The sequence below is a fragment of the Oculina patagonica genome, chromosome 11, assembly GCF_052425735.1.
Source record: "Oculina patagonica isolate OP01 chromosome 11, crgOcupat, whole genome shotgun sequence".
Classification (NCBI taxonomy): domain Eukaryota; kingdom Metazoa; phylum Cnidaria; class Anthozoa; order Scleractinia; family Oculinidae; genus Oculina; species Oculina patagonica.
This window is the reverse complement of record NC_135768.1, coordinates 9,152,890-9,177,002: the sequence shown is the minus strand read 5'-3', so window position 1 is coordinate 9,177,002 and position 24,113 is coordinate 9,152,890. Positions and strand designations below refer to the sequence as shown.

General features: G+C 39.2%; 1 protein-coding gene across 1 annotated transcript in view; it reads right to left on the bottom strand.

Moving 5' to 3' along the window:
• LOC144631037 (uncharacterized) overlaps positions 1 to 24,113 on the bottom strand; it is a 117,131-nt gene that overhangs the window by 90,984 nt on the left and 2,034 nt on the right. The window contains 13 exon segments of the mRNA XM_078489398.1: positions 253 to 419; positions 850 to 1,167; positions 2,129 to 2,428; positions 3,806 to 4,087; positions 4,882 to 5,199; positions 7,122 to 7,286; positions 16,963 to 17,750; positions 18,360 to 18,475; positions 20,087 to 20,164; positions 20,363 to 20,451; positions 21,428 to 21,520; positions 22,745 to 22,822; positions 23,985 to 24,080. Of these exon segments, the coding sequence (XP_078345524.1) occupies positions 253 to 419; positions 850 to 1,167; positions 2,129 to 2,428; positions 3,806 to 4,087; positions 4,882 to 5,199; positions 7,122 to 7,286; positions 16,963 to 17,750; positions 18,360 to 18,475; positions 20,087 to 20,164; positions 20,363 to 20,451; positions 21,428 to 21,520; positions 22,745 to 22,822; positions 23,985 to 24,080 (2,888 nt within the window).

The window sequence follows — 24,113 nt, the reverse complement described above, 5'->3', positions numbered from 1 at the left end:
TAGTACGCTGGACTCTGGATCGAGCAATCGTGGTTCGAGCCCCGGCCGGGGTCATTGTGCTATGTTATGGGGCAAGACACTTTACGCTCATAGTACCTCTCTCCATCCAGGTGAAAGATTGTAACGGTAAATTAAATGTTAGGGGGTAACCCTGAGATGGACTAGCATCCTATCCGGAGAAGTAGAAAAAATTTTAGCCGCTTTATGCTATGGAAACCGAGTGCAAGAGTGCAATGATCGCTTTCACAATACCTGTGTGGAACAGAAGCCTTGATCTTCTCAAATCTCCGATTAATGTTCGATAGCGTCGCGTTTATGGAGGAGGCCATGTCCGTTTTGAAGTCTTTGAGGATGGCTTTAGTGAGTCTGTTTAATGAGTTCACGTTTGATTCGCACTCTTCGATCTCTCTCTGTGTCACCTAAAACCATGACAATAAGAACAAGTCATGATTAGCATACATATTGTAACATAACGTAACGCAACGCAACGTACGTAACGTAAGACAACGGATTTAAAAGTTTATTTCACTGGAACCCCGATATAAAGGAACCCTGTATTGACGAACACATATTCTTTCAGTCCCTTGGGACCGCGCTCGGAGAATATCCGGCCGAGGTAATAAAACTGTTTTAATCATTATAAAGAAAAAAAAAAAAAAAAAAAAAAAAAAAAAAAAAAAAAAAAAGCCAGCGCAACGCCCGCGCGAACTAAAGATAGCGGATCATGCACAACACATCGTAACGTTTAGCAAATCGCGCATACGCCGAGTTTACCACTTAACATGCACAAAAAGAAAGGAAAGAAAGAAAGGGGCAAAGGAACGTTTAAGCACAGAAGTCTGCTTTTACCTCAAGTCTGTCAGTGCGTTCTTTCACAGCCTCGTACGTGCCTTCCACAGCAGAAGAAACAAAAAGTTCAGCATCGTAAATCCAATCCATTACTCCGTCCACCGTTTCCTCGAATCGCTCCAGTTTTGAGTTCCGCTTGTCACATTTCATGATTCGTGAATTGCGCCTAATTATACGGTTGAGGCGTCGGTCCACATCTCTGAGAGTCTGATTTATCTCGATTTTCACACGGTCTTGGCAGTGTGCTGTTACTGTTTTGCTGCAGTCTTGAGCTGTGGATGCGTCTGATTGGATTTTCTCGACATCTTTCAGGAAATCCTAGGGTAGTAAAACCGTGAAGAAAGTTGGTTAAAAATAGGCACGCAATGAGTGCATGAAATGAGTAATTTTCTTCTTCGCAACCTTGCTGGCTGTTGCCCTTTGTAGCACGAAGATTCCGGAGTTAAATTATCTACGTCAAGATATATCCAAGTAATTTAAGTAAAGTATATAAAAAGGAGTAGTAAATCAAGAAGCCAACAATACGGTTCATCCTTTATTTCTAGTAATACAGACAAAAATCTGATTTCTCCTTAAAACATTAAAGCGTTACCGAACAGAAGGATAATTGAAAATAAAGAAATCGGCAATACATACTCTCCAGATATGTAACATAAAAGCAAACACAAAACTACTTTGGCTTGATGATAATAACTGAAAATATATATTTAAATGAAGTTAAAATATAAAGCAATTTAGACTCACAATTACGTGAAGTGCAAGCAAACGGATCGCTAAAAAAGACAAGATTTGGTGCCTACTGCCTCAGCATAATAAATTTTTCTCGCCTCAAGTGATGTGCGAGGGGGGGGCTTTTGAGGGCGGCGCTTATTTATAAGGGACGCACAAAGAACCTTTTTAAGTAATTTAAAATAGGCATTATCATAATTATCTCTGAATGAAGAGTTGGGAAAAAAAAAAAAAGAGAAAAAAAGAGGAAAGGGGGGGGGGGGAATCAAACGCGACGAGGGCGGCGCTATTCGGGGGCGGCGCACTCAAGTAAATAAGTGAAGATTACAGTTGTCTTCCTAATTTAAGGAAGACTCAAAGAACAAATCAATGCTTTCAACACGATGACCATCGCGTTACAAAAGACCCTTCCCTCCCTGCCAATTGAGAGTCAATCTAGTTCTTTGGGGTGGCGGCGCCTCGCCAACCCAGCCCCACAAAAATAAGAGTACTGTAGCTCAAAAAAGCTTCAAGTTCTGAACGCTCACGATCACTTTTCAGTACGACGTACCTTACAAGCCTTCAGAGTTCCGTTCGTGATCAGTGCCTCTGCATCTTCCATCCATTTTTTCACGGACTCTATCAACGAATCAAACGTTTTCCACTTCTTGTTGAGATCGTCGAGGTGTTTGTGCCGTGCGGTGGCTTCTTCCATCACCTTGTCCACCTGCTGATCCACATTCCATAAAAAGCTCTTGACTTCCATCGTGCGTGATTCTGGTAGAATGTTCATGTACGCCTCGGAGGCTTCGTGGAGACTTCGGCGGTACTTTTTGCATTTCTTCAGGAACTTTTTGTCGACAAAAAACATCTAGAGAGAGAGTTAAAGGGACTTTGTCAAGGCTAAGTTAATCTTATGTTATTAAATTTTGTCAAATATTCGCTATAAAAAAAAATGTTTACAAAGAAATTAATTAGATGATTCTAAATGACAAAACCATAGCTTCATTGCAGCCTAATGTGTCTCCCGGGCGTTATAATTGAAAGTTACAAGCAGACAAGATTAACTTTGAAAACTGTTCCACCGGACCATATATCAAAAACCCATATCGCAATCCGTTTCAATCTTCGACACTTTGGCCATCCGCACCTTGTTTTGCATTTGGTGTGTTATTTCAATATTCTTCCACTGTATTAAGAGGTTATTTTATATATTTACACGAATTTGATAATCATTTCCTTTGCCTAAGGTTGGCTAAAATCCGTGACACGGTCCCATTAAGGCGAAATAAAACATGAGTACAAAGCAGATAAGGTAGCACTCTCTCGTAAGCTTGTACTGATTCCACTGGTCCTCTAGTGTAACAGTTGCTATTGTTCTGGGGACTAGGGGCATTTGTGCTGTTATTAATATGTTCTCTTGTTCTCTCGACGGGTAGCAAGCCATTCATGTGAGACCTTGTGACAGCTACTTTCCGACCGGGAAAAACAAAAATGACGCTACTCAAACGCTTTCATTTAACAATGGGTTTAAGTGAGAAATTTCGTTCACGTTCAATCGATGTACAAACTAACAAACGAAGGTAATTTTTCACGTGTGACACCAAACGAGAACCTCAACGACCTTAACCGTTATTGGATAAAAATTTAACCGTTAGCTAGCAAATGGTAACAATAAAACTGTAAAAGGGGGGTTTGTTGTAAGCCTTTTTTTTAATAGGGGGACTCCATCAGCTTTTAAAAAAAAAAATGTTATAAATCGAGGCCCTAGTAAACAGAAAGTCGCTAAAAGCCTTACAGTGTACCTAAAATGGAAGTTAAAAATATTAAAGTATATAATTATATAAGGGTTCCATATAGGATTAACAGTTTTCGATCTTGTGATTGAAAATTTCACTGTGATTGGGCTGGCAAGTCAGGATAATTTTACAGCTCATAAGATTTCCTAGTTTATGCACTTGAAACCGACAAATATCCTCTCAAATGTTACAGTTGACATTTCACAACTCGGTGGATTCTGTTTTGGGGAAAGTCGCGACAATTTCTCAAATTTTCCGAAGTTTAGCTTGTGTTGCGTTACAGTTCTCTTTTCTCGCTCCCCAAAGTCATTTTCATGGTCTATTCTCTCACCGACAATAGCTCTCGACCAATGAACGCGCGAGGATTCTCTAAGTTATTGTATGATAAGTTATATATCGAGTCCAGAAGGGAGAATTTGTATTTTGACATCAAGGTACTGTATACCTACCGTGTATTCCTTGAGAGCCTTCTCTACGTGAGCCTGCGATGCGTACTTGACTGGTTGAATATTAAGCTGCTTTCGTCCAGCGTCTAACTGCCCCAAGATTTTCGACCTGGAATTCTCATAAGCGAGCCTCAACAGCCTGTCAGCGGACTTCTCCTGGACTGCTTTGATGCGACTGTCGACTTCTTTCAGTAAAGACGCGTCCACCACGACATCTTCGTCAACCCCCGATTGAAGAATAGCGTCCAGACCCTTACAGTGCTCGTCCAAGTCTTTGAAGAAAGTCTGGGTGTAAAAAAGAGACGGCACGAAGTCAGTTAAAACAGAACAGCTCGAGAGAACATTGCGACATCAATTCTGTTTGATTTTGTTTGTTTGCTTGTTTGTTCGTTCGTTCGTTCATTCGTTCGTTCGTTTGTTTGTTTGCAAACAGTTGATTTCTAAACATAAACACTATATGACAGACGTTTCGTAGCTCATATACCATGGTCTGTAAACCAATCAAAACTCAGGAACTACAATATACCATGGCTAGTTTTTAATAACATAAACTTTCCCCCTTTTTTCGCGCGCCCCCCCCCCCCCCCTCCCCTTTTTTTCCCCCGTTTTTTTTTTTTTTGGGGATTGCTCGGGGGACTCTGCGAAAAAATAGGGACTGCCCGTAGTCCAACCTTAGGCCAACCTCAGTGGAAATAAGACACCGCGTGAAAACATGACAAAACGACACATATGGGCATGCTTGTTTGTCATGTTGTCACCGCATTGTGTCGTTTATTTCTATCGTGATATTTCCCCTTTTTCTAACGCTGCCAATCACCTGATCCTTTCCACTGACACACAAAACACTTCCCCCGCCCGGGCCCCCCCCCGGCCCGGGCGCCCCCCGGCGGCGTGGCGCCTCGCTCCCCTCTGTGTGAAGTTGCGATTGTTTTTGCGGGCTAAGGTCATTGTTCCTGTTGTTTGTTCTATTGTTCTCTCGAAGGGTAGCGAGACATGCGTGTGAGACCTGGCGAGAGCCGGAACCCGACCACAAAACACTGAGAGAAAAGTTTAACTTTTTATGCAAAGCTGATACTAACCTCATGTTGCCTCAAGAGAAATTTAGCGGGAACCTCACAAACCCAGCTCTCGTCCGTCTCATAATAGTTGAGAAGGGCCTCGGCCTCGTGTAACCATAGCAACAGATTACCAAGCTTGCCATCCTTTCTCACGTGACGCCCTACTTCCCAGATCCTCTCCTCTAACACGGTCACCTTCTGTTTAACTATCTCCCACTTTGTGACAAGGACCTTTAGTTTATCCTCAGGCAGAGAGAACTCGGGGTATTTTGTCTCGATTATTCGGCTGATGTGGTACTCACGGCGTTGGATTTGCTGCCGGAAGATTTGTATCTGTTTCTGTTGAAAGAAAACAAAATACACATAACGATACATTGTTGTTGTTGTTGTTGATAATGGAATAACGTGTGGAGAGAAGAGAAGTTAACATCATTGTGGTTCCCGCCTCCCCCCCCTGTCGCCTCTCTCGCGGATCGGAGGGGTTCATAAAAAAAATTCTGAGTTCACAGATAGGATTTGAACCCACGACCTTCCGTACACAAGTCGGACGATCTAACCACTGAGCTACTGAGAACTCCAATGGTGAGCAGTGGTCATTTGTGGGCTAGGTGGCACAACGACTGCATCGCGCAATCACAGTATGTCTATGAACACACACAAACATCTTATAAGCCAAGCGCGAGGACTCTATTCGGAGAATATGGGCCATGGAACTTGACATTACGACGTTAGCATAACAAAAGGCCTCCAAGTAAGCGCAAGGTTTTTTAGTGCATTCTGAAAAAAGTCAGTTTTATCGGTATGCCATGTTTAATCGATCAAGTTATGGGTTATGTCATAGTTAGAAGAGTTAGTAGAGGGGTCCCTTCTTCTAACTACGGTTATGCTAAAACAGTTAGACGGCTCGCTCTCGGTTTTCATCAGATTGTGATAGCTTTGATGCTTCGACCCTCGCCAACTATTAGCCGGTAGCTCGGATTCTATTTGTTAATTATTAACCTTTGTAAATAAACACAAACGAGGCGTTCCTTCAACTAATAAACTTAGATTAAAAGCTTGTTGTTGACTCGTTAGTTAAGTGTGTTATTTAATGTACCTTGAGTAGATTTGTTGACATGCTATTATGAAAGTGGCCTCCGAAAATCCAACAACCAGAAATAACCTCATATTCGTGAAAACGTAAATCTTGCAATAACAACATAAATTCAGCCCAGGCAGCCTAAAAGATTGTCATTTTGCTGTAATTTCGTTTTCATTTCGCTCTCAATTCACTCTCGACGCCATACACAAAAGGCGTACCGCTGTTTCTCTCCGATGAGCGAGATTTTATCAATGCAAATTTCTTTACAGAATCAATTATCATTGTTTGCTTGGGATTCCAGCTATTGTTCTAATTAAATAGCCCAAAATTAAACAATAGATGAAAAGCTGTTAAGACATATGAGTGAATGATATCGGCATTGAAATCGACGCTAATAAGAACAGAGTAAGTGAACAAGAACAATTTAAAGGTGACAAAGTTACTAGAGGAAATTAGCAGCGTTATTACTCGTAATTACAGTTGAACTGTACGGATCAGCTACCTTAAATCATTCGATCCTTATGTCCAAATGAACAAAATGAGAATTCATTGGAAATTCTGCTACGCCAGACTGCCTCTTGGTTGTTTAAGTTTAAAATTGCATAATGCAAATAGTTAAGGAAAAGAAAAACAGACCAGAGCAGACATTTTCTGTTCGCAAATGCTACTGATCGATTTTTCACTGGATGTTAAAACACACGGCCAAAAGAATAGCCTCCCAAAGGAAAACTCTTTTGGGCAGGATAGTGTAATACTCAGAACCCAAGAAAAAGAGAACTGTCTCCATTACTTTAGCCAGCCAGGCCTTGCCAATCTCACACAGATAGTTCCTTCTCTCCCCCCCCCCTCGGTCTCCCTCTCCCCCGCCCCCTAGTTTCCTATTCAACTGGTCAGCAAAAAGGAGGCGTTAGGGCTCTTGGAACGTAACTGAATTGAAATTCGAAAGAAACAGAAGTTCTAAGACTCCTTCTCCGGTCTGAATTTCCCTGTCTTCTGCTGAGGGCGCGAATCTCCGTTGCGCAGAACAAACGCTGGCAAAACGCGCTTGCGACTGCGGATTGATCACGAGGAATTCTTGGCACTATAATCCTCAAATTAAAGTTTAACATAGACCGGCCACTTATCCTGCCAGTTAACACCGTAGAGAAATAAGAAAGAAGATGACCTGACATGAACTCACCGCTTTTCGTTTCTTTCTAGGTTCATCTTCTTCTCCTTCCTCGCTCCATTGTTGTTCCATCAGAGATGCTTTTGTTTCCACATCGTTCAACCAATCAACGATCTCCTTATATTCCTGTTCAATATCTCTCTTTTCATTCCCCGCTTCGAAATCCTCCTCGTCATCCTAAAAATGCAAGCGATAAATACCGTCAAGTTTTAGCCGCGTTCACACTCGTTGCTTTATTATGGTGCTTAGGCATCGACGCAGCATTGTGGATTCTGTTCGCACTACAATTGCCTTAAACAAAAATGGTAGTGCGTAAATTGTTTCTTCTATAGCGCATTTACCAACCAATTCGCTTCACAGCTAGATTTTTGTAAATGAAGGATCTGTAAACATCCCAGGTTCTTGGGAAGTTCTTCTACCATCTACCAACTTAGTATCTTTAGATCATGGATCATGTACATAAGACAGACCACAACGGAAACTTCGTGCCCTATTTTTCAACGCGAAAATAGTTCGATCGAAAAAATACGAAAAATAGAGGTTTGAGTCTGTGAACAGTCTATTGTTTCCTATTAATCTTAAAAGGATATAGAGTATTTAAACTTAGTCGAAGCTCTCCTTACGGACAACTGCAAAATTCAGATTCCCCCCTATTACGGACAGTTAACTTGGTCCAAAAGAGACCCTCCCGCCCTTCTGTAATACGGACACACTTCCCTGTCCCTTTGGAGTCAGTATTCAAGAGGTTTTTGCCCTCCCCCGGCCCCGCCGGGCCGGGGGGGGGGGCGCGGGCCGCCTCCCCGGGGCCTCGGGGGGGGGGGCGTATTGTAGAGACCCTCTTCCAAAATTGCAGCTTTTCCTTTTTGTGTGTGTGGTTGCATGGCTGGTTTGCTGGGTCTAAGTCGAAAACAAGTTTGTAATGCTATTTAGCAAATTGTGTGACAACATCATTTCGTGGTGCACGAATCTTCGCACGACGCAATAGTTTGGGTAGTGCTTTTTTGCGTGTTCTCCAAGTCTTGCGCTATGTCTGGATTATTAAATTGATCATAAATCAGTTGCTGGTGACAAGGCCTTTTCGATATGCTTCGCCGTTTTAGACACTTTTCACGCTAATATAGTGCTGGCAGGAAGGTTCGCGTGCTTTGCTAACGACTGTAGCAAAACACAAGCATTGACCACGGCACCACCGCGGTCACGCTATCGTGTGATTTCAAGAGTCACGCATTTTCTTCTAGTCCTGATGTTTCGTATCACGTACACGGAAGTAAAGACGAACAATCTAGAACGTGAAAGATTTGGATTTAACCGAAATGGTGCTCGTTGCGTTAAAAAGAAAGAGAGAATGCATTATTAATCAGTTTGGAGAATGCAGTTACTAAATGAAGCACGAATGATAGATCTCTTGTCTATCAAAAAGATACAATAACAACAACAACTATAAAGTGGGAAATGTTATACAATGCCCTTGAAGTGTAACTTTTGTCTTCTTTTAGTTAGTTTTCAGGCACGTGAATGTTTAGCTTAACTTATAACATGCACACAAATAACATTTCAAACACTGCTTACCATGTCGCTATTTCTGACAACGTAATCATCAACGAATTATTCCTTCATCTCAGTAAAACGAACTAAGACGCAACTTCTTCTGTTCGCTGATTAAAGCGTTCAGGCGCTTACGGTAAACAAAAACATGCCCTTGAACACTTCAGTGTACGGGCGACGATACAAAACGCAAAGCGTGATTAGCAAGTACACGCAAACTTCGATGACTGTTTGCACTCGAAACTTGTGTGATCATACGTGATAGCATACACAGACGCCTCTTACTACTTACCTAACCCTTGACACAGCATTTTTTCACGCCAGATTTCCGCTGGAAATTCTTTAAGAAGATTATAATCCGTTGCATTTTTCCCTTGCTAGTCTCCTCATTGTTGGGGATACAGTTTCAATTGTATGGAACCCAGACACAACTAACGCCGAGTCCCACCGCGATTGCTTTAAAAACAAACTGCCGACGGCTAACAAAAGATGACATATCGATTTCAATCAAAATGCATGACCTTATGCACAATAATCCCTAGTAACAGTTAAACAAATCGCGTATTTTTACAGACGCATATTGGCCTTTTTGGCCAGAGTTCCTCTCAAAATTGTTTCGCTTTAGCAAGAATATATAGTGCTGTACACCTCCAAAAAATCTTTAAGCAAGTTTTATAGCGTGACACTTGAAGTAACTTAACCGAAAAAGAAACATAGACTCAAAGCGTTCGCGTCTAAACATGAAATCCTTCGGCAAACAGAAGTAAGTGATTGAAGCTGTCTTCGACAAACAAAATTCTTATTAAACGTCTTCCTGCCAGTTTGTTTACAAAACATAGCCCCCACGAACAAACTTTCTGGATTAAGTAAGGTAAATAAATCTTTGTTATCTTAAGTGTGTAGAAGCTAATAACATACAAATTCTTCAAACTTCTCGATAAATACTTAAAAGTCTCAAGTTTTTTTTGGTGTAACTTGTGAGCGAGGTCAACAAAGAAACAACATTGTTTCCTTAGTAACGACTTTGTAAAGGACTGGTTACTGATTTCAAAACATTTCGTTTCACTTTAGGTAACTTTGACAAGGAAATAATCCTTATGAATGTCACGAAAAGATTGAGCAAACATGCCAAAACAGAGCCGCATAAGGTGGCAAAAGCAATTAAATTCTCATTAAACCTTCAAGGAAATATCTCTGGAATTTTAAGTATACAAACCCTCTAAAAAGAAGAGGATATATTTTACAGAAATCGTCACGAGTAAAGTTATGGCAGAAGTCGCACTTATAATAGTGCTATCAGTTCGAATTTAAATGGTTTCCATGTAACGCAATCCACCTTGAAGTCCAAACAGAAGCGGACAGACAAAGGATGAAACAGAATCATTTTATAAAGGCCAAGATTGACAATTCTGACAAGTGCGCTGTCAGCGATCTAGCTCAAAGGAAGTTTTGGTAAGTTCACGATACGTTGACACAGCCGTTATTTCAAAAACAGTAAAGAATTATTCTGCGTGTATAAGATGTCATTTACTATGGTTAACTGACTTGAGCGTTAACATGATGAAAAAATATCTGGACGGTTATCTGAACGCATACAGGACAAGAAACAACAAAAACGGGCATTGAAAAGCAACGCAATGACATGTTCTGTTGTTGCTATCGTTGTAACTTTGTTGTTGTTGCTGTTGTTGTTCGTGCTGTTTTTTTGTTGTTGTTTCCGTTGTTTCGTAATTATCGTTTAGTATTTAAATCCTAAACTTTCGCCGTCAAAATCACTTCTTGCTGCCAAATTTAAAATTCCAATTTTCCCAGAGTTCACGCTTTATTTTTGTTGTTGTTTAATATGCCTCAACAAAAAAAAAAAAAAAAAAAAAAAAAAAAATAAATTTTTTTTTTTTGGGGGATAGTTTTTAGTTTGATGGATGACTCAAAAAAAAAAAAGAGGCTTGTTTGTTAAAAAAATAAAAAAAAAAAAATTATTTTCACAAAAAAAACGTAAAATTATTTTATTTTTTTTTTTTTTTTTTTTTTTTTTTTTACTTTTTTTTTTTTTTTTTTTTTTTTTTTTTTTTTTTTTTTTGGGGGGGGAAAATGTGCCCCCCTTTTTTTCACCCTTTTAATTTTTTTTAAAATTTTTTTTCCCTTGGCCCCGCCCCCTTGCTCGATTAGCCCTAGCTATTTTTAAGTGGCTGTGCTCTTTTTTATTGTTAATTTTCTCTTGCATGTACTTACTTATTGTAAACTCTTCTGGGCACGAAATAAAGATTGTTGTTGTTGTCTTAAAAATACGGTTTGTTTGTTAAGTATTTCTTCAGTTCTTTGATAGTAACCCTTCCTTTTCGACAAAAGAGAAAGCACCTTGTTTAGTTTAGTTTATTTTTGCTTTGTTTTTCTTTTGCTTTTTTTCATTATACAGTCCATGGTTATTGTCACTATTATTTTCATTTGCTTGTTACAGCTTGATTCGTACCTGTTTTGCAAGGTGTTTTTAATTTAAAATTCCCAAAACAACTCATCTCTTTTCTGTTGACAGTTGCAAGAGGACGTATATTCTATTTTTGAATATTCTTTTATATACTATCTATACTCTTTCCCATTAAACGTTCGCCCGGGGCTTACTTACTGTTCTGTCTGTGAATTGATGTTTTCGTCTGCAGCACTCCTTTTTCATAAATGTTCGATATTATGGTATTAATCATATGGTCTTTCTTCCGCTAAAGACACCGGCTTTTCCTACTCAAAGTTTTTCCTGTTTACTTGTTATCGAAGTTGTTTATCTTAGCGATTCATCATGTTACTTAGCCATACATTAATCTTTAAAATAAGATCATAATTCGGTCAGACAAGAATATGTTAAGTAGCATGCAATGCTGCGGTATATTAATTGAGAATTTACTCTGCTTTACGCTGAAAATCTCAGTAAAACTAATATTCAAGTCACACAATAAAACTTCTATTACCTTCGTGAACGTTGTAGGATAGAGATCGATCGAAATTTTTGTCCTCGCATTTCATCGCTCGCGGTCATTTAAGTCATTCTGAGGCTACCAGAAGTCAAAACTCAGGAGACAAAAACTACTGTCGATCGTCACTCCGTTTACGATTAATTTACATCGCAAAATTTATCCCAAAATATATTTTGATTATCCTTTATGCATTTTTGGTGGTCTGTGATGGTTTGTGTTAACCTTCTTTGCTTGCGTAGAGGCGAAAAATTTTGAAGAGTCGATTGAGGAAAAAACTATGTTGTGATTATGATAATTAAATTCAAAATCTTAAATTTAGATACTGATTTCGTTCGGAGAAGTAACGGACTGAAATTCAACCTAATTTTCTTCTCACCTTCGATTCTCCATTTGCATTTGGCGATCCTTGAATCAGAGAAAAAAATTCACAATTTAGTTAAAAATAAATTTTTGACTGACATGGTTACTTATCTGATGAATTTGAACGAACCTTTCCAAATGAAATGCAATCCAAACATTAATGTCAACATTTTCCCGGCGAAGGAGCCATATTGGTTTGACAATACAAGCCGTAAAATGAATATTCATAAATTCAGACTATAACATCTGTCTGAAGGATAAAAAGTTAAAACTCATTGAAAACAAGTGCGAACCGGCTAAAATCGCATATATATCAAGTGGAAATAATTATTAAACAAATAAAATCGAGTGATTTGAAAGCTAAACTTCTCATATGCCGCCTTGGCAAGTCATACTTTGTTAACTACAAAGACCGACAAAAAAGATTTTTAATAAATCTTTCAAAATGCATAAGTTTTTAAGCAAACTGCCCAAAGGCTACACAAAAACCCTATTCATAACAACATCCCCGCTAAATATTGCTTTAATTAATGTGTCAAGTTTGAGTCAGGTACCCTAACGCCTGTTAACTTTAATATCGTCGCGAGAGATGTTTTCTCGAATATTGAAGAGCTTGCGAAAATTGAACGCGCGCAAATTTATTTTTGGGTAAATCCCTGTTTACCATAACATTAATACATGTAGAGTCGTCATTGCATATCACATCGAGAAATCTTATGATAAAATTGTAACCAACCCATTATACACTAATATTTTTTGCGAAATGTTAACCTTGGCAAAAAGTTCCACCCCTGGCTAAAACTTAGAAATAATCGTTTCAGAACAAAATATATGTGTGGGCTTGTATTTTGTCCAATATTACTGTTATGTCTTTGAATTATTGTTTTCATTTGTCTAACTCCATTTTCTGAAGTATTCGATATTGTTGCATTAATCATGTCGTCTTCCTTCCGCTAAAGATATCGGCTTTTCAAACTCAAAAATTCGTCTGTTTAGTGCCGGTTATCGAAGTTGTTTATCTTAGCGATTTTACCTGTTACTTAACCGTATATATAATTATTTTTCTCCTTTTTTTTAATTATTCAATATATTTTCATTAATTATTTGTTCTTCCTTCCGCTAAAAATCGGCTTTTAAAAAAAAAAAACACTGTTTAGTGCCGGTACGAAGTTGTTTATCTTACGATTTTACCTGTTACTTAACCGTATATATAATTATCACAACAGAATTATAGCTAAATAATAAAATCTAAAGCAACCATTTTTTTGAAGTAAAACTGTTGTCTCGTAAAATACACTTCAAACAAGAGAAACATTTAAGACGTGGGAAAACGTGGAAAAAGTTGAAACAACTTCCATACGAAAAAAAAATAACAGTCACATATTCATTGTCTCTTGAATCATATCCTCCTCCGTTAAAGGGTAGATCGGTTTTCACTTTTCACTTGAGTGTCGAAAGTACTTCACATTTGCATTACTACTGTTAGTGATTGGTTTAAAAAAATTCCCGCCACTTTCTCGTCCAATCAGAAGTAACCTCTACTCACTCACGCAGTTTTCCGCGCTTCGCGCCGTCTGCATGTATTTGTTTTGAGTTTTGATTGGTTCGTGGACTGTCTGTGTCTTTTTTGATTGACCAAAGTAAATATTTTAGTTTAACTTTTGCGAACGTAATTGAAAACTGCTCTAAACTGAACAAACTGCGCCATCAACTGAATAGTGATTTATCCGGTGGGTAGCTTTACCCCCGGGCTCGAATGACGGTTTATTCTCCCCACAAAAAGTGAACTGATTCGGGTATTGCACTTCAGCATACAAAAAAGAATGGACCTATTTTGCACGCTCTGATTGGCTATTTAACATATACGATTTCTTACAGAATTTACAGTTAAAAGATAAACGTACGCGCTTCCGACATTCATACCTTTATGGATCCATTTGAGAGGAAAAAAGAAAAGAAATCTTAGCTTCTTTTTCCAGTCGAAACAAGTATTCACCCACGTTTCGGTTGGTGAAAAAACAGTGTTATTCACAACAACACTGAAGTAAACACATAATACTATATCTCATACTAATCTCTAAATCTACCGACAAAAATTGAAAAGATCAATTTTGCTTCGGCTTAATATTCTTGTCATTACGTGTAAACGTTTTTATTTAATTTTTTGATAGTAAGATAGATTAAGCCTATTCGTTTAATTGTTTCTTTCACACGGTTTAAAAACATCATTTACATGTATATTGACTAAATTTCCCTTTTGATAAATCTACTTGAAAATTCAAATACTATAAAAGTACTTTTGACTGTGAAAGCCATTTTCAAGAAACCACTAACTTGAAAAGAAATTATAGTAGTGTTCGCCTTTTTGTATCGATTGAAAGTTTAAAAATTCAGCTACCGACCCGTATCACTTCACAATATTAATAAAGTTGCATTGACAGTGTTATGGATTCGGTTAAATTGAAGGATGAAGTTTAAAATTGATTGTGAAGTTTCATTAAAATCTGCTTTAGATCCGAAACAAAATTAAAATAAATTTATAACAGTGTAAACATGTCACTTTTCCTATGACACAGGCCTAAACTTTATCTGGCGTGAACTATATTGGACGGCGGACGATATCTTTTGCAGAAGTGAAGTCAGAAGATGTAATTTGCAATGGCGGATTATGCGGGGAATATTGCGTGACTTACTGTCACGCAACAACAGACTAACTGAATCTGATTTTCATATTTCTACAGTAAGTTAGTTATTTGCATTCGAAAAGAATCCCTGCAAAAGCCTGCATCATTACAACCTAGTTTCTTTTAAGCCGTGACAGCAAAACAAATATCACCAAAATAAAGTACACTGAAATAGAACAAAAAGCACTGTATATATATATATATATATATATATATATATATATATATATATATATATATATATATATATATCGCTACGTGCAAATAAATAATTATTTCACCACTTCGAAGGCAATAACAAGAACTTCAACAGTAACAACATACAACGCTTAGTGTTCATCTCTTAAAAACTGTCAGCTTTTCCCAAATTAATTTATTATTTATAACCCAGATGTATTTAAAACCAATATGTTTAAAAATAATGAAACAAAGCATCAAGTATTGGAGTGAGAACACAAGTTTAAATAAACGTAAATGTTAATATACTGACTTCCACTGTCGCGTATAAAAGTATTAATTACTGGTTTGTGCACAAACGTGACAAATGTTGCCACCGTTGCATATTTTAAAACACACAAATTTAAAGCAATCGATTACGAAGAAATGAATTTGCCGTAGAACGATCAACAATTTATCTCGGAATTTCGAATCTATTCTATCTGTTGTACACCTACGATTCTCAATAAAACAATAATAAAGCAATTAAACGGAGAAGGAAAATACATACTTGATGGTAATAGCAGATGTTTGAAGAAAGCGTGCTTCAAACAACAGACGCCATTTTTTCGGGACCGGAATTCTGAAGACGCCCGCTTTTCTCGAAGTTATACTCGAGCAATCTTCGTAGAAAATGATTTCTTCGCCGCAAGCAACGTTTAAAGCGTTCACTGAAAGTTCATCAGCATAAATACAAAAACAAGGAAGGATTATCTTGAGCTATTAATATTTATAAGAAGAGGAATATTTTGACGAAGTAATGGGTATCGTGGTAACAGCGAAGGGAATGAAATAATGTGAAAACAATTTGAATTTAATAAAATGAAGTTTGAACAGCAAATCAATGCGTATCACAGGAACGAGGTTGACAATGAAATTATAATATCTTTAGTTTTTAGCATGTTTAGCACGTCACGAAGGCTCTATTACTTACGAATATCATACATGAACGGTAAATAAATTTATTATGGGGGACACCTGTAACAATAACATACCCGTGTCAACTTATCCTTTTGACAAAATGTTTACTAAGACAATGATAATAAAATAAAGTTGGTAGGGGATTTTAAGACCGATAGAGATTTTCTGTTGGCCTATAACCCGGGGGGGGGGGCTTGTAAGCGGGATTTTAAAGGGGTAATACACGAGAATCACTTCCGGAAAAGTCGAGGGAAATGCAGAAAGTAAACGAATAGGGGCTTATAATATGGGAAACCTTTTTTAAATAACGGCCGAGGGCTTTGCTTAGGGGAAGGAGGGGGGCTATAACAGTCCGGACTACCCGAGCAACAAAAGATATATTATCAAATTGAGTTATAGCAGGCATAAAACTTTTCAACGAACTAATTGAAAACGTCTGGCAGACGTTTTCATAACTCTGTCCATGTGTCGTGGACAAATCGTTAAAAACTAAATACATTTTGTTCTCCTTTGAAATATTCACGTAATATCTTCACCTTGGTGTTCTTGCACATCTTGTGAATGAGTGAAGCTACTGAGGCATACTTTTGCTCCTTATGGTCGAAAATGCATCAAAATCGCCATGATACTGCCCCTTTAAGATAATTATAAAAGACCTGGATAGTTCGAGTAAAGTGCCAGAGGTAGGCGATAGCGGATTTTTAACCTAAAATACCTTTTGATACCGGACTAGGCTTTACTGAGGCGGGGGGGTAAGAAAGGATAATCGAGGGAAGAGGTGCCATTTCTGACAAGCTACGCTCAACACTAAAATATGTCAGCATTACTATCCAATAAGCATCTGACGAAATTGCTTAGTAACCAATTATCGGAGACCGGATGTCGTCATCAACTGATGCTTGTTCCAAACTGTAGTGCTTCTTCGGCGGGAAAGCAAAACACATATTTTGTCACTGCAAGTTGATAAAAGTACTAAATAAACTACCGTACGTAGCAAATTTTGAAAAGCTGTCGATTTCTGCGCTAGAAACTTCAGCTTTTTTAAAAAATTCGCTAGAGCGGTTTATTTATCGTTATTAACTAAAAAAGTGATGCTGTTCCCAATTCCCCCGACCGGGACCGCAAAGCGAGTTTTCAAAGTTATTGTTAACGTTCGCTTACCTCAGAATCTTCCATATCGCTCGATGACGATTCCACATCCATTGGTGACGGCCCAGTCCCGCTGAGCTTGCGTGACGTAGAAAGCTTGCGTGACGTAGAAAGCGTCCCGGCAACACTTGCCCTCTTCTTGCGGCCTGGTTCACCAGGTACCGACAGCTTCTTGCTTTCAACAGCAAGCGACAGTCTTTTGCTCTTCAACCTGTCCGGCTGCTCTGAAGCCGCCGTCAGCTTACCATTGCTTACCCTCGGCTTTTTCGGCGCGGCAGAAGTAGGCGAGGGACTTGTCGAACGTGTGTCGCGCCGTTTGTGCGGCGAAAGATTTGTTTCTTTGGCAGGAGAGGTGTCCATAGGCTCCTCAGCAGTGGAGGATTTGGGACTAGGGGCTCCACTTCTCACTCCGGTCAAATTCGGAGTGCTTAATTTGCCTCTGCCTTTGCCATTTCCAGGGGGAGGAGTGGTAGAGGACGTTTTCTGAGCTTTCAAAGGCGATGAGCTTCTTCTGGACTGTTCTGTTTGTTTTCTTGGAGGGGTGGGTGAGGAACGTGCCGCTGAAGGAGAAGGGCTCCTCTTCCGTTGTTCAGCAGGAGAGCTGGGTTCGGGGCTTAAAGTTCTACTTCCGGTTCCTTTTGACGAGGGGCTTGGAGAGCTAGAGGACGATTTCTTTGGTGCGGTTTTCGTCGGTGAGATGGGTCTTTTTGGAGATTTTGTTTTCTCTGACTCAAGGGTATCACAGAGTGTAGCCAAGTATGTTACAATCGATTTCTCATCAGGTTTCTCCACATTAACATCTGGAAGGAAAAAGAAACATTTCTTAACTTCTTAGACAGCATTTTCTTGTTTGTGCTCCGAAACCAAAAGCCAAAGCATTGGCGGTTTTAACGAATATCACAAAACTTTAACTCTTAGATAAAGCTATTACTATTAAAGAGCCAATCACATGTCGGGAAAACGTGTACAAACGTGAGGTCGGTGCAAGGCGCGGGAAAAGTCACGTGACCCAACTCAGGAGTGGTTTAATTTGGCTTTGCGCCGCGAGAAAGCAAAAATTTCGCTTGCAAATTAGGGCTGATTTCCATGATCGCTGGAAAATCACTGGTGATCGTTCGATAGAGTTGAAATTCAAAAGTAGACCTAAGCGTCTATAAACACAGTGAAATTTTATCCCTACTTTTCGGGGGTCGATACTTTCGGAACTTAACGGCAAATTGGGGTGATTCTTAAGGGATCTAAGTCTACTTGTCGAGTCGAACCAATTCTCTCCATTCCACTGCAAATGATTCAATCGTACAAGTGAACTAGCGATCGCTGTCCAAGGAAAGCCAGCGCTGAAGCCTGCAGGACATTTCTTCATTTTAACATTTGTTCACTACTTATAAGTAAAGAGAACTGTTCGTCACCTTCAGGCTCTAAAAGCTTGGGTACATTGAGATGTTTTTCGGCCAGGTCAAAAGCTTCCTGCAAGTTGGTTACATCATCTCGGCTTTGAACGGAGCTAAGATCCACTAAATCGGGCCTGGAAAATTGAAAAAATAACAAAGTTATCCCCCTTACTCCGGCAGTACAATTAGCGGGAAGCACAGTGGTCTTACGGTTAGGACGTTAGACCCGAGAGGTCAAGGTTGTGCTCTTGGGTAAGACGTTTTACCCCAAAAGGCAAGGCGCCGCGAAGATTCATAGTACTCTCACAGTGCCTCTTTCCCTGGAGTTTTACATGCAATGGGTGCTACTAGCGAACTGTTTGGGGTGACCTGCAATCTGCTAGCATTCCATCCAGGGGAAGTAGCAATACTCCTAGTTGCTCATGCTATAGAAAACTGCTGTTAAAGAGCTAGTGCCCGTGAATCATGATCTACCCCTTCCGAATGTGCTCAAGGGTAAGACACTTTACTCTCACAGTGCCTTTCTGGAGTTTTACATGCAATGGGTGCTACTAGCGAACTGCTTGGGGTGACCTGAAATCTGCCAAAATCCCATCCATGGAGAAAGTAGCAATACTCCTAGTCGATTCATGTTATAGAAAACTGCTACTTAAACGCAAATGTCCGTGAGTCATGATCTGCCTTCTCCGATCAAAACTTACTTTTTTCGACGCATCCTTCGACATAACGAACAAAATTTCTCTAACCACGCCATTTTTGGTGACAATAATTGAACTTCAGCTCACAAATATAACGAGCCAAGATATCTAACGAACCTTCATACAAATAAACCTTGTGTACGCAAACTTAACACACGATAAGACAGCTCAGAGGGCCAATAATTACGATTAGCCAATCAGAATGCGTTGTTGCTGTTCCAATATTTTTTTGTAAGTTCAGTTTCCACAGCTCTTTTTAAATTATGAAGTCGTAGGTAACAAATAAATCTCTAATTATTAACCGAGCTTGCTAAGGACCACACAAGGAGAAAATAGGCTCTCGGGTTTTGTTCTGTCGGGACCTCGCCATCCTCAAACCATGTTCTCAAGAATGAGGGCCGATATTCTCCAATACAGCACCTAATAAAGTATATACATACACCTGTATTTTCAAGTGGAAATTTGTTAATGAGTTCCTTAGCTCAACGCAACCACCTGCAGGCTTGTTTACTTCCGTACGCATATATATCAAGCATGACAATATAAAAACGGGAATAAACATTTTACAACATTCCTTTCCTACCGTACGATTTTAAAACGTTTATTCGACTCATATACTTTAAAATTTACTGTTTTAAATTCTCACCTGAGAAACCGCAGTAATTTTCTAAGAGGTAATAATTTATTTAACGCTTCGCCTCATTAGTTCATCTGTCTCATGGGGGGAGGAGAGGGGGAGTTGTTTGACCAGTAGAAAGCTTTTTACTTAAGGTGGCTGAACACAGTTTTCCAATCGTAAGAGTAACTGTCCTTTATCTTGTTTTCTCGTCCAAACTGTTGCAGCTAACGAGCTCAAAACTGGCAGGTTACAAGAGAAGCTACTGCATTTGTAATTTTTACGAGTCGCTTAAGAATCGCGCGGAAATTTTTAACACGGCCAAAATTAATGAGTGATTAGTGTTGATTTATAGTTAAAAATGATGCATTGGGAAGATATTAAATCCAATAAGGTCTAGCTAGGCCATGTCGATCTTTGTGAAACCTCACCTAAATGCGTGGATTATGTGTAAGAAAGCTTGACCATTCTTCCAACTGGAGCCAAAGTTCTTTACAGCTTCACTTGATCTGTATAAAACAAGAAATCAGAGAAAACATTTAACTGGAGGAAACATGCCCAGATTCTAGCAATACAGGTTAGGAATCTGTCACAAGTCAAATTAAATGCAGCAGTAAGATGTGAATGAAGCAAACTCGATACATGTATATATAGAAAACATAATTTAATCCATGCTATGTATAAGGTAAATAAGTATGCAGTTTTACCCTGTGGCTTTCTGGGCTGCTTTCTGAGACCACTCTAGAAGAAGTTTCTTTGTTCTGGACTTCTTCTTGTTGGTATAGAAACCCTCCACCTTGATAAGAGAAATAATAAAGGACATGCATATATAAGAAAAGGTCAAAGAAAGGTGCACTTCAGGGGTGGATCCAAAAAAATTTGAAAGAGGGGGCCGAGAAAATTGTGGCGAGAACGCAAACCCCTGCTCCTCCCCCTCCACCGATGAAAAATTCATCAAGTTGAATTCTTCGTGGAGATGTTGCATACAGCAAGAAAAAAAAGGGCGCAGCCCCCTTGGCCCCCCTCTAAATCCGCCTCTGCACTTAAATGGCCATGGTTTGAAAACAAGCTTTAATAAGCGTTTTCTAGTACAGATCATCAAAAGGATTAAAAACAGTCTACCCTCTAATTCTCAATCACCTAAATTCATACACACTTTTTTACACCACAACAACATTCATATGATGGAGAGGGGCTGGGCTTTAAATAGTCAAATTGGTGAAAATTTAGTTACGAATTATGGGTTAAAACATCAGAGTCTGGAAAGTTAGCAACTTGGGTCCACAGGTCTGGGTTTGAGCCTTGGCTGGGGTCATTGTGTTCTGTTCTTTATAGCTTGGACAAAACACCTTACCCTTTCAATGTCTCTCTTTGCCCAGGTGTATAGAGGGGTGCTGCAAATAAAATGCTTGGGGCAACCCTGAGATATACTAGCAGGAGAAGAAATCCTCATACATGTAGTTGCTTTCTGCTCCCAAAACTGCAGATAAGTGCCAGTCTGATGGGCTACCACATCAGGGGTTTCAAATGTTTTAAAGTAGGCATCAGCAACTGGAAGAGTAGGAGGCTGTGCGCGGGCTTGTTTCTCACAAGCTGATTGCTTGGCCAAGTACCGGTGACATAAATCAGGCCGGTGGAACTCCGGCAGCTTGTTTTAAAACCCTGCTACATGTAGGGTTGAACAAAGACTGCACCTTTTCGTTTGAAGAACTAGACAGTATAATAATAGATGCTGGTTTTCTGTAGACTGAGATGAGTTTGCATCAATTTACCTGGTAGTGGTGAATAATGGCCCAGATCAACCCAAGAACCAAAGTTTGATTTCCATCCACCACAGACTCACGATGAATATTCACAAGCTTCACCTAATGTGTAAAAAAACTCATTAATTTTTTTGTAAATTTTGCATTTACTAAGATGGCAGGGCTCATTAAATGACTGCTCACCCTAGCAGTTACTGACACAATGAAAATATTCTTAAAGAAAAATACATTTATTCCTTGTATAAAACAAAGTAGAGGAGCTTTTCAAATGATTCCACTGTCGAGACTTATAGGTATAGAAAATAAAGTTTGACACATTCATTTTTAATCATTGAATTCTCAAATATTCAGTTGGAGCTTAATTTGCAGGGCTGAGGTTAAGGACATGGAATATGTACCATGGAGAGGTGGGCTAACAGATGACAGTTAAGTTCTCTGTCAACCCAAATCCAAATCCTCAGTCATGCTTTAGATAGAGCCAACTGGCCTGGTGTGCCTCCTGCCAGTTGGGATTTTTAACCATGTTATGCTTGTTTATAATATTAGTTTCCTCTGTTTCAGTGGCATGTCTGGAAACTATCTACTCTTGTATCGCAAGGCTAAGTACACAATAATCCCTAGAAACAACATTAAAATATCTTTAGCCCCTTAAAATGCCATACATTTTATAGTCAATTATTGAAATACCCTACATAACAAACACAGCTTATAAAAGAAAAGTCAGCTGATGATAAAGCTGATAAACAAAACTCCAGTGAACTGTTAGCTACTGCATGTAACAGTGCTCAAGTGCCTAAACTGACAGTTGACATATATATTGTCCAAACCGACGTACTTAGCCAACCGACATATATTGTCTGATACTTGGCCAACACTTGACCAATGCTACCTTTAGTTAACATGATACACAAATTACTGCACAGCCCAAGGGGGGGGGGGGAGGGGGGGGTACTCCGACTTGTTAATGACGGAGATGATCGAATGAAGGCAAAACTCAGGACCCCAAAAATCCTTAAGTCTTCAGACATTACCCAAAAATCCCGGGACCAAAAATAACCCCTAAAAAATCCCTTGTCAAATTACCCCTAAATTGCCAGGAGGGGCAATAACGCTCGTGTTTGATTATTTATCATACCATAAATACCCCCAAAACCCTTTTTTAAATCAAGTCACCCAAAAAATACTTGCCAAATCTTCCTGCCCAAAAAAATCCCAGAATCGAAAATTTCAAACCCAAAAAATCAATCGATCATCCCCGTCATTTACAAGCCGGAGTACCCCCCTAGGCTGCACAGAAGAAGAACGACTCAGTCCTTCATTACTTACATTTTTCGTCGTTAAAAATTTCAAGGCAGTTCCAACATTGGCTAGATGATGAGGTCTTTTGTTTCCTTTTTCTTTTGGCTGAAATTAAAAATGATAACTACTATTAGCTGCTGTAAAAGTGTTATTATTATTTTATAGTACTACAGAAACTTTATAATTTATTTAGGACAGAATAAGCACCCTTGTAACATGTTTTTGACACCTCTTTTGATTTTGTTTGTTTCAAACCTGTCTTCAATACTATTAGGGGGCCACAGGTTGGCTGGTTAAGGCTCAAATGCTCAAATGCTCAGACATGGAGACACTGCCAGACGTTGTAAATTTCCTTGTTGTTATGTGCTGTTTCGTTTTCACAATGGCAACATGAATCCAAGCACAAGCGGAAGCACAAGAAAAGGAAAAATTTGAAACTTTGTGCTTTTGCTTATGCTTGCATCAAGGCCATTCTCATGGTGAACTAAGAGCTGTTGTGCTTGCGTCTGTGGTTATGCTTGTGCTTGCATCGCTAGTGAAAACCACTGGCTTTACAAAAAGTGTAATCTCTTTAATGAATTTATATAGCGCATTTTTCATAGATATATATGTTCAAATGTGCTTTACACATACTGTAATTTACTACACAAGGCCAGACCACAACATCGGGAGCTTCGTGCCCTACTCTTTGCGAATAGTGTGTGGGTTCTTTAACGTCCCTTGTGATAAGACTGAAGATACAGGAGACGGGACCTACGGTTTATCATCCTTTTCCGAGAAGACTAGAATGTCTAACCATTTGCAGATGTAATTACAAAGGCAGCACATTCTCCTCAGTTATTTTAAGACCCTGAGTGTTGGTCCGGTCTGGGGTTTGAACCCCCGACCTCCCGCACAGCACTGCGGCACTCTACCAACTGAGCTAACCAGGCGGCGGTAATACAGTAAAAAATGTTCATTGTGTTTTTCAATAACATGCATACTCTGGTCAATCGACCATGATTGCAGTTTTCACTGCCATTAATTATCTGAGTGGACCTCTCAGGAAACAGAAGTTCACTTCAATATAAACTGGTTAAATAGGTCAACCGGTTGGGACTTGTAGGTTTCAATCCATTGTCTCTATTTTTCTATGTTCGTCCCTGCTGCTGTACATAATTGCATGGATGATTGGCAGCAGCAAGAGACGCAATTGTTAGTTAGGTTTTGAACTTCAAATTAAGTTTGTGTGTTATTGAAAGGAAGATAACTGCAAAGCATATCTTACCAAGCGTTCTCCAGACAACACTTCTAGTAAGGCCAATAACTTTGTGCCATCTTGTAGACCTTCAAACAAGTCATCGACACGCAATGGAGGCTTGTGCTGTTATGGGTGCAAAGAAAATAAGATTTTTAA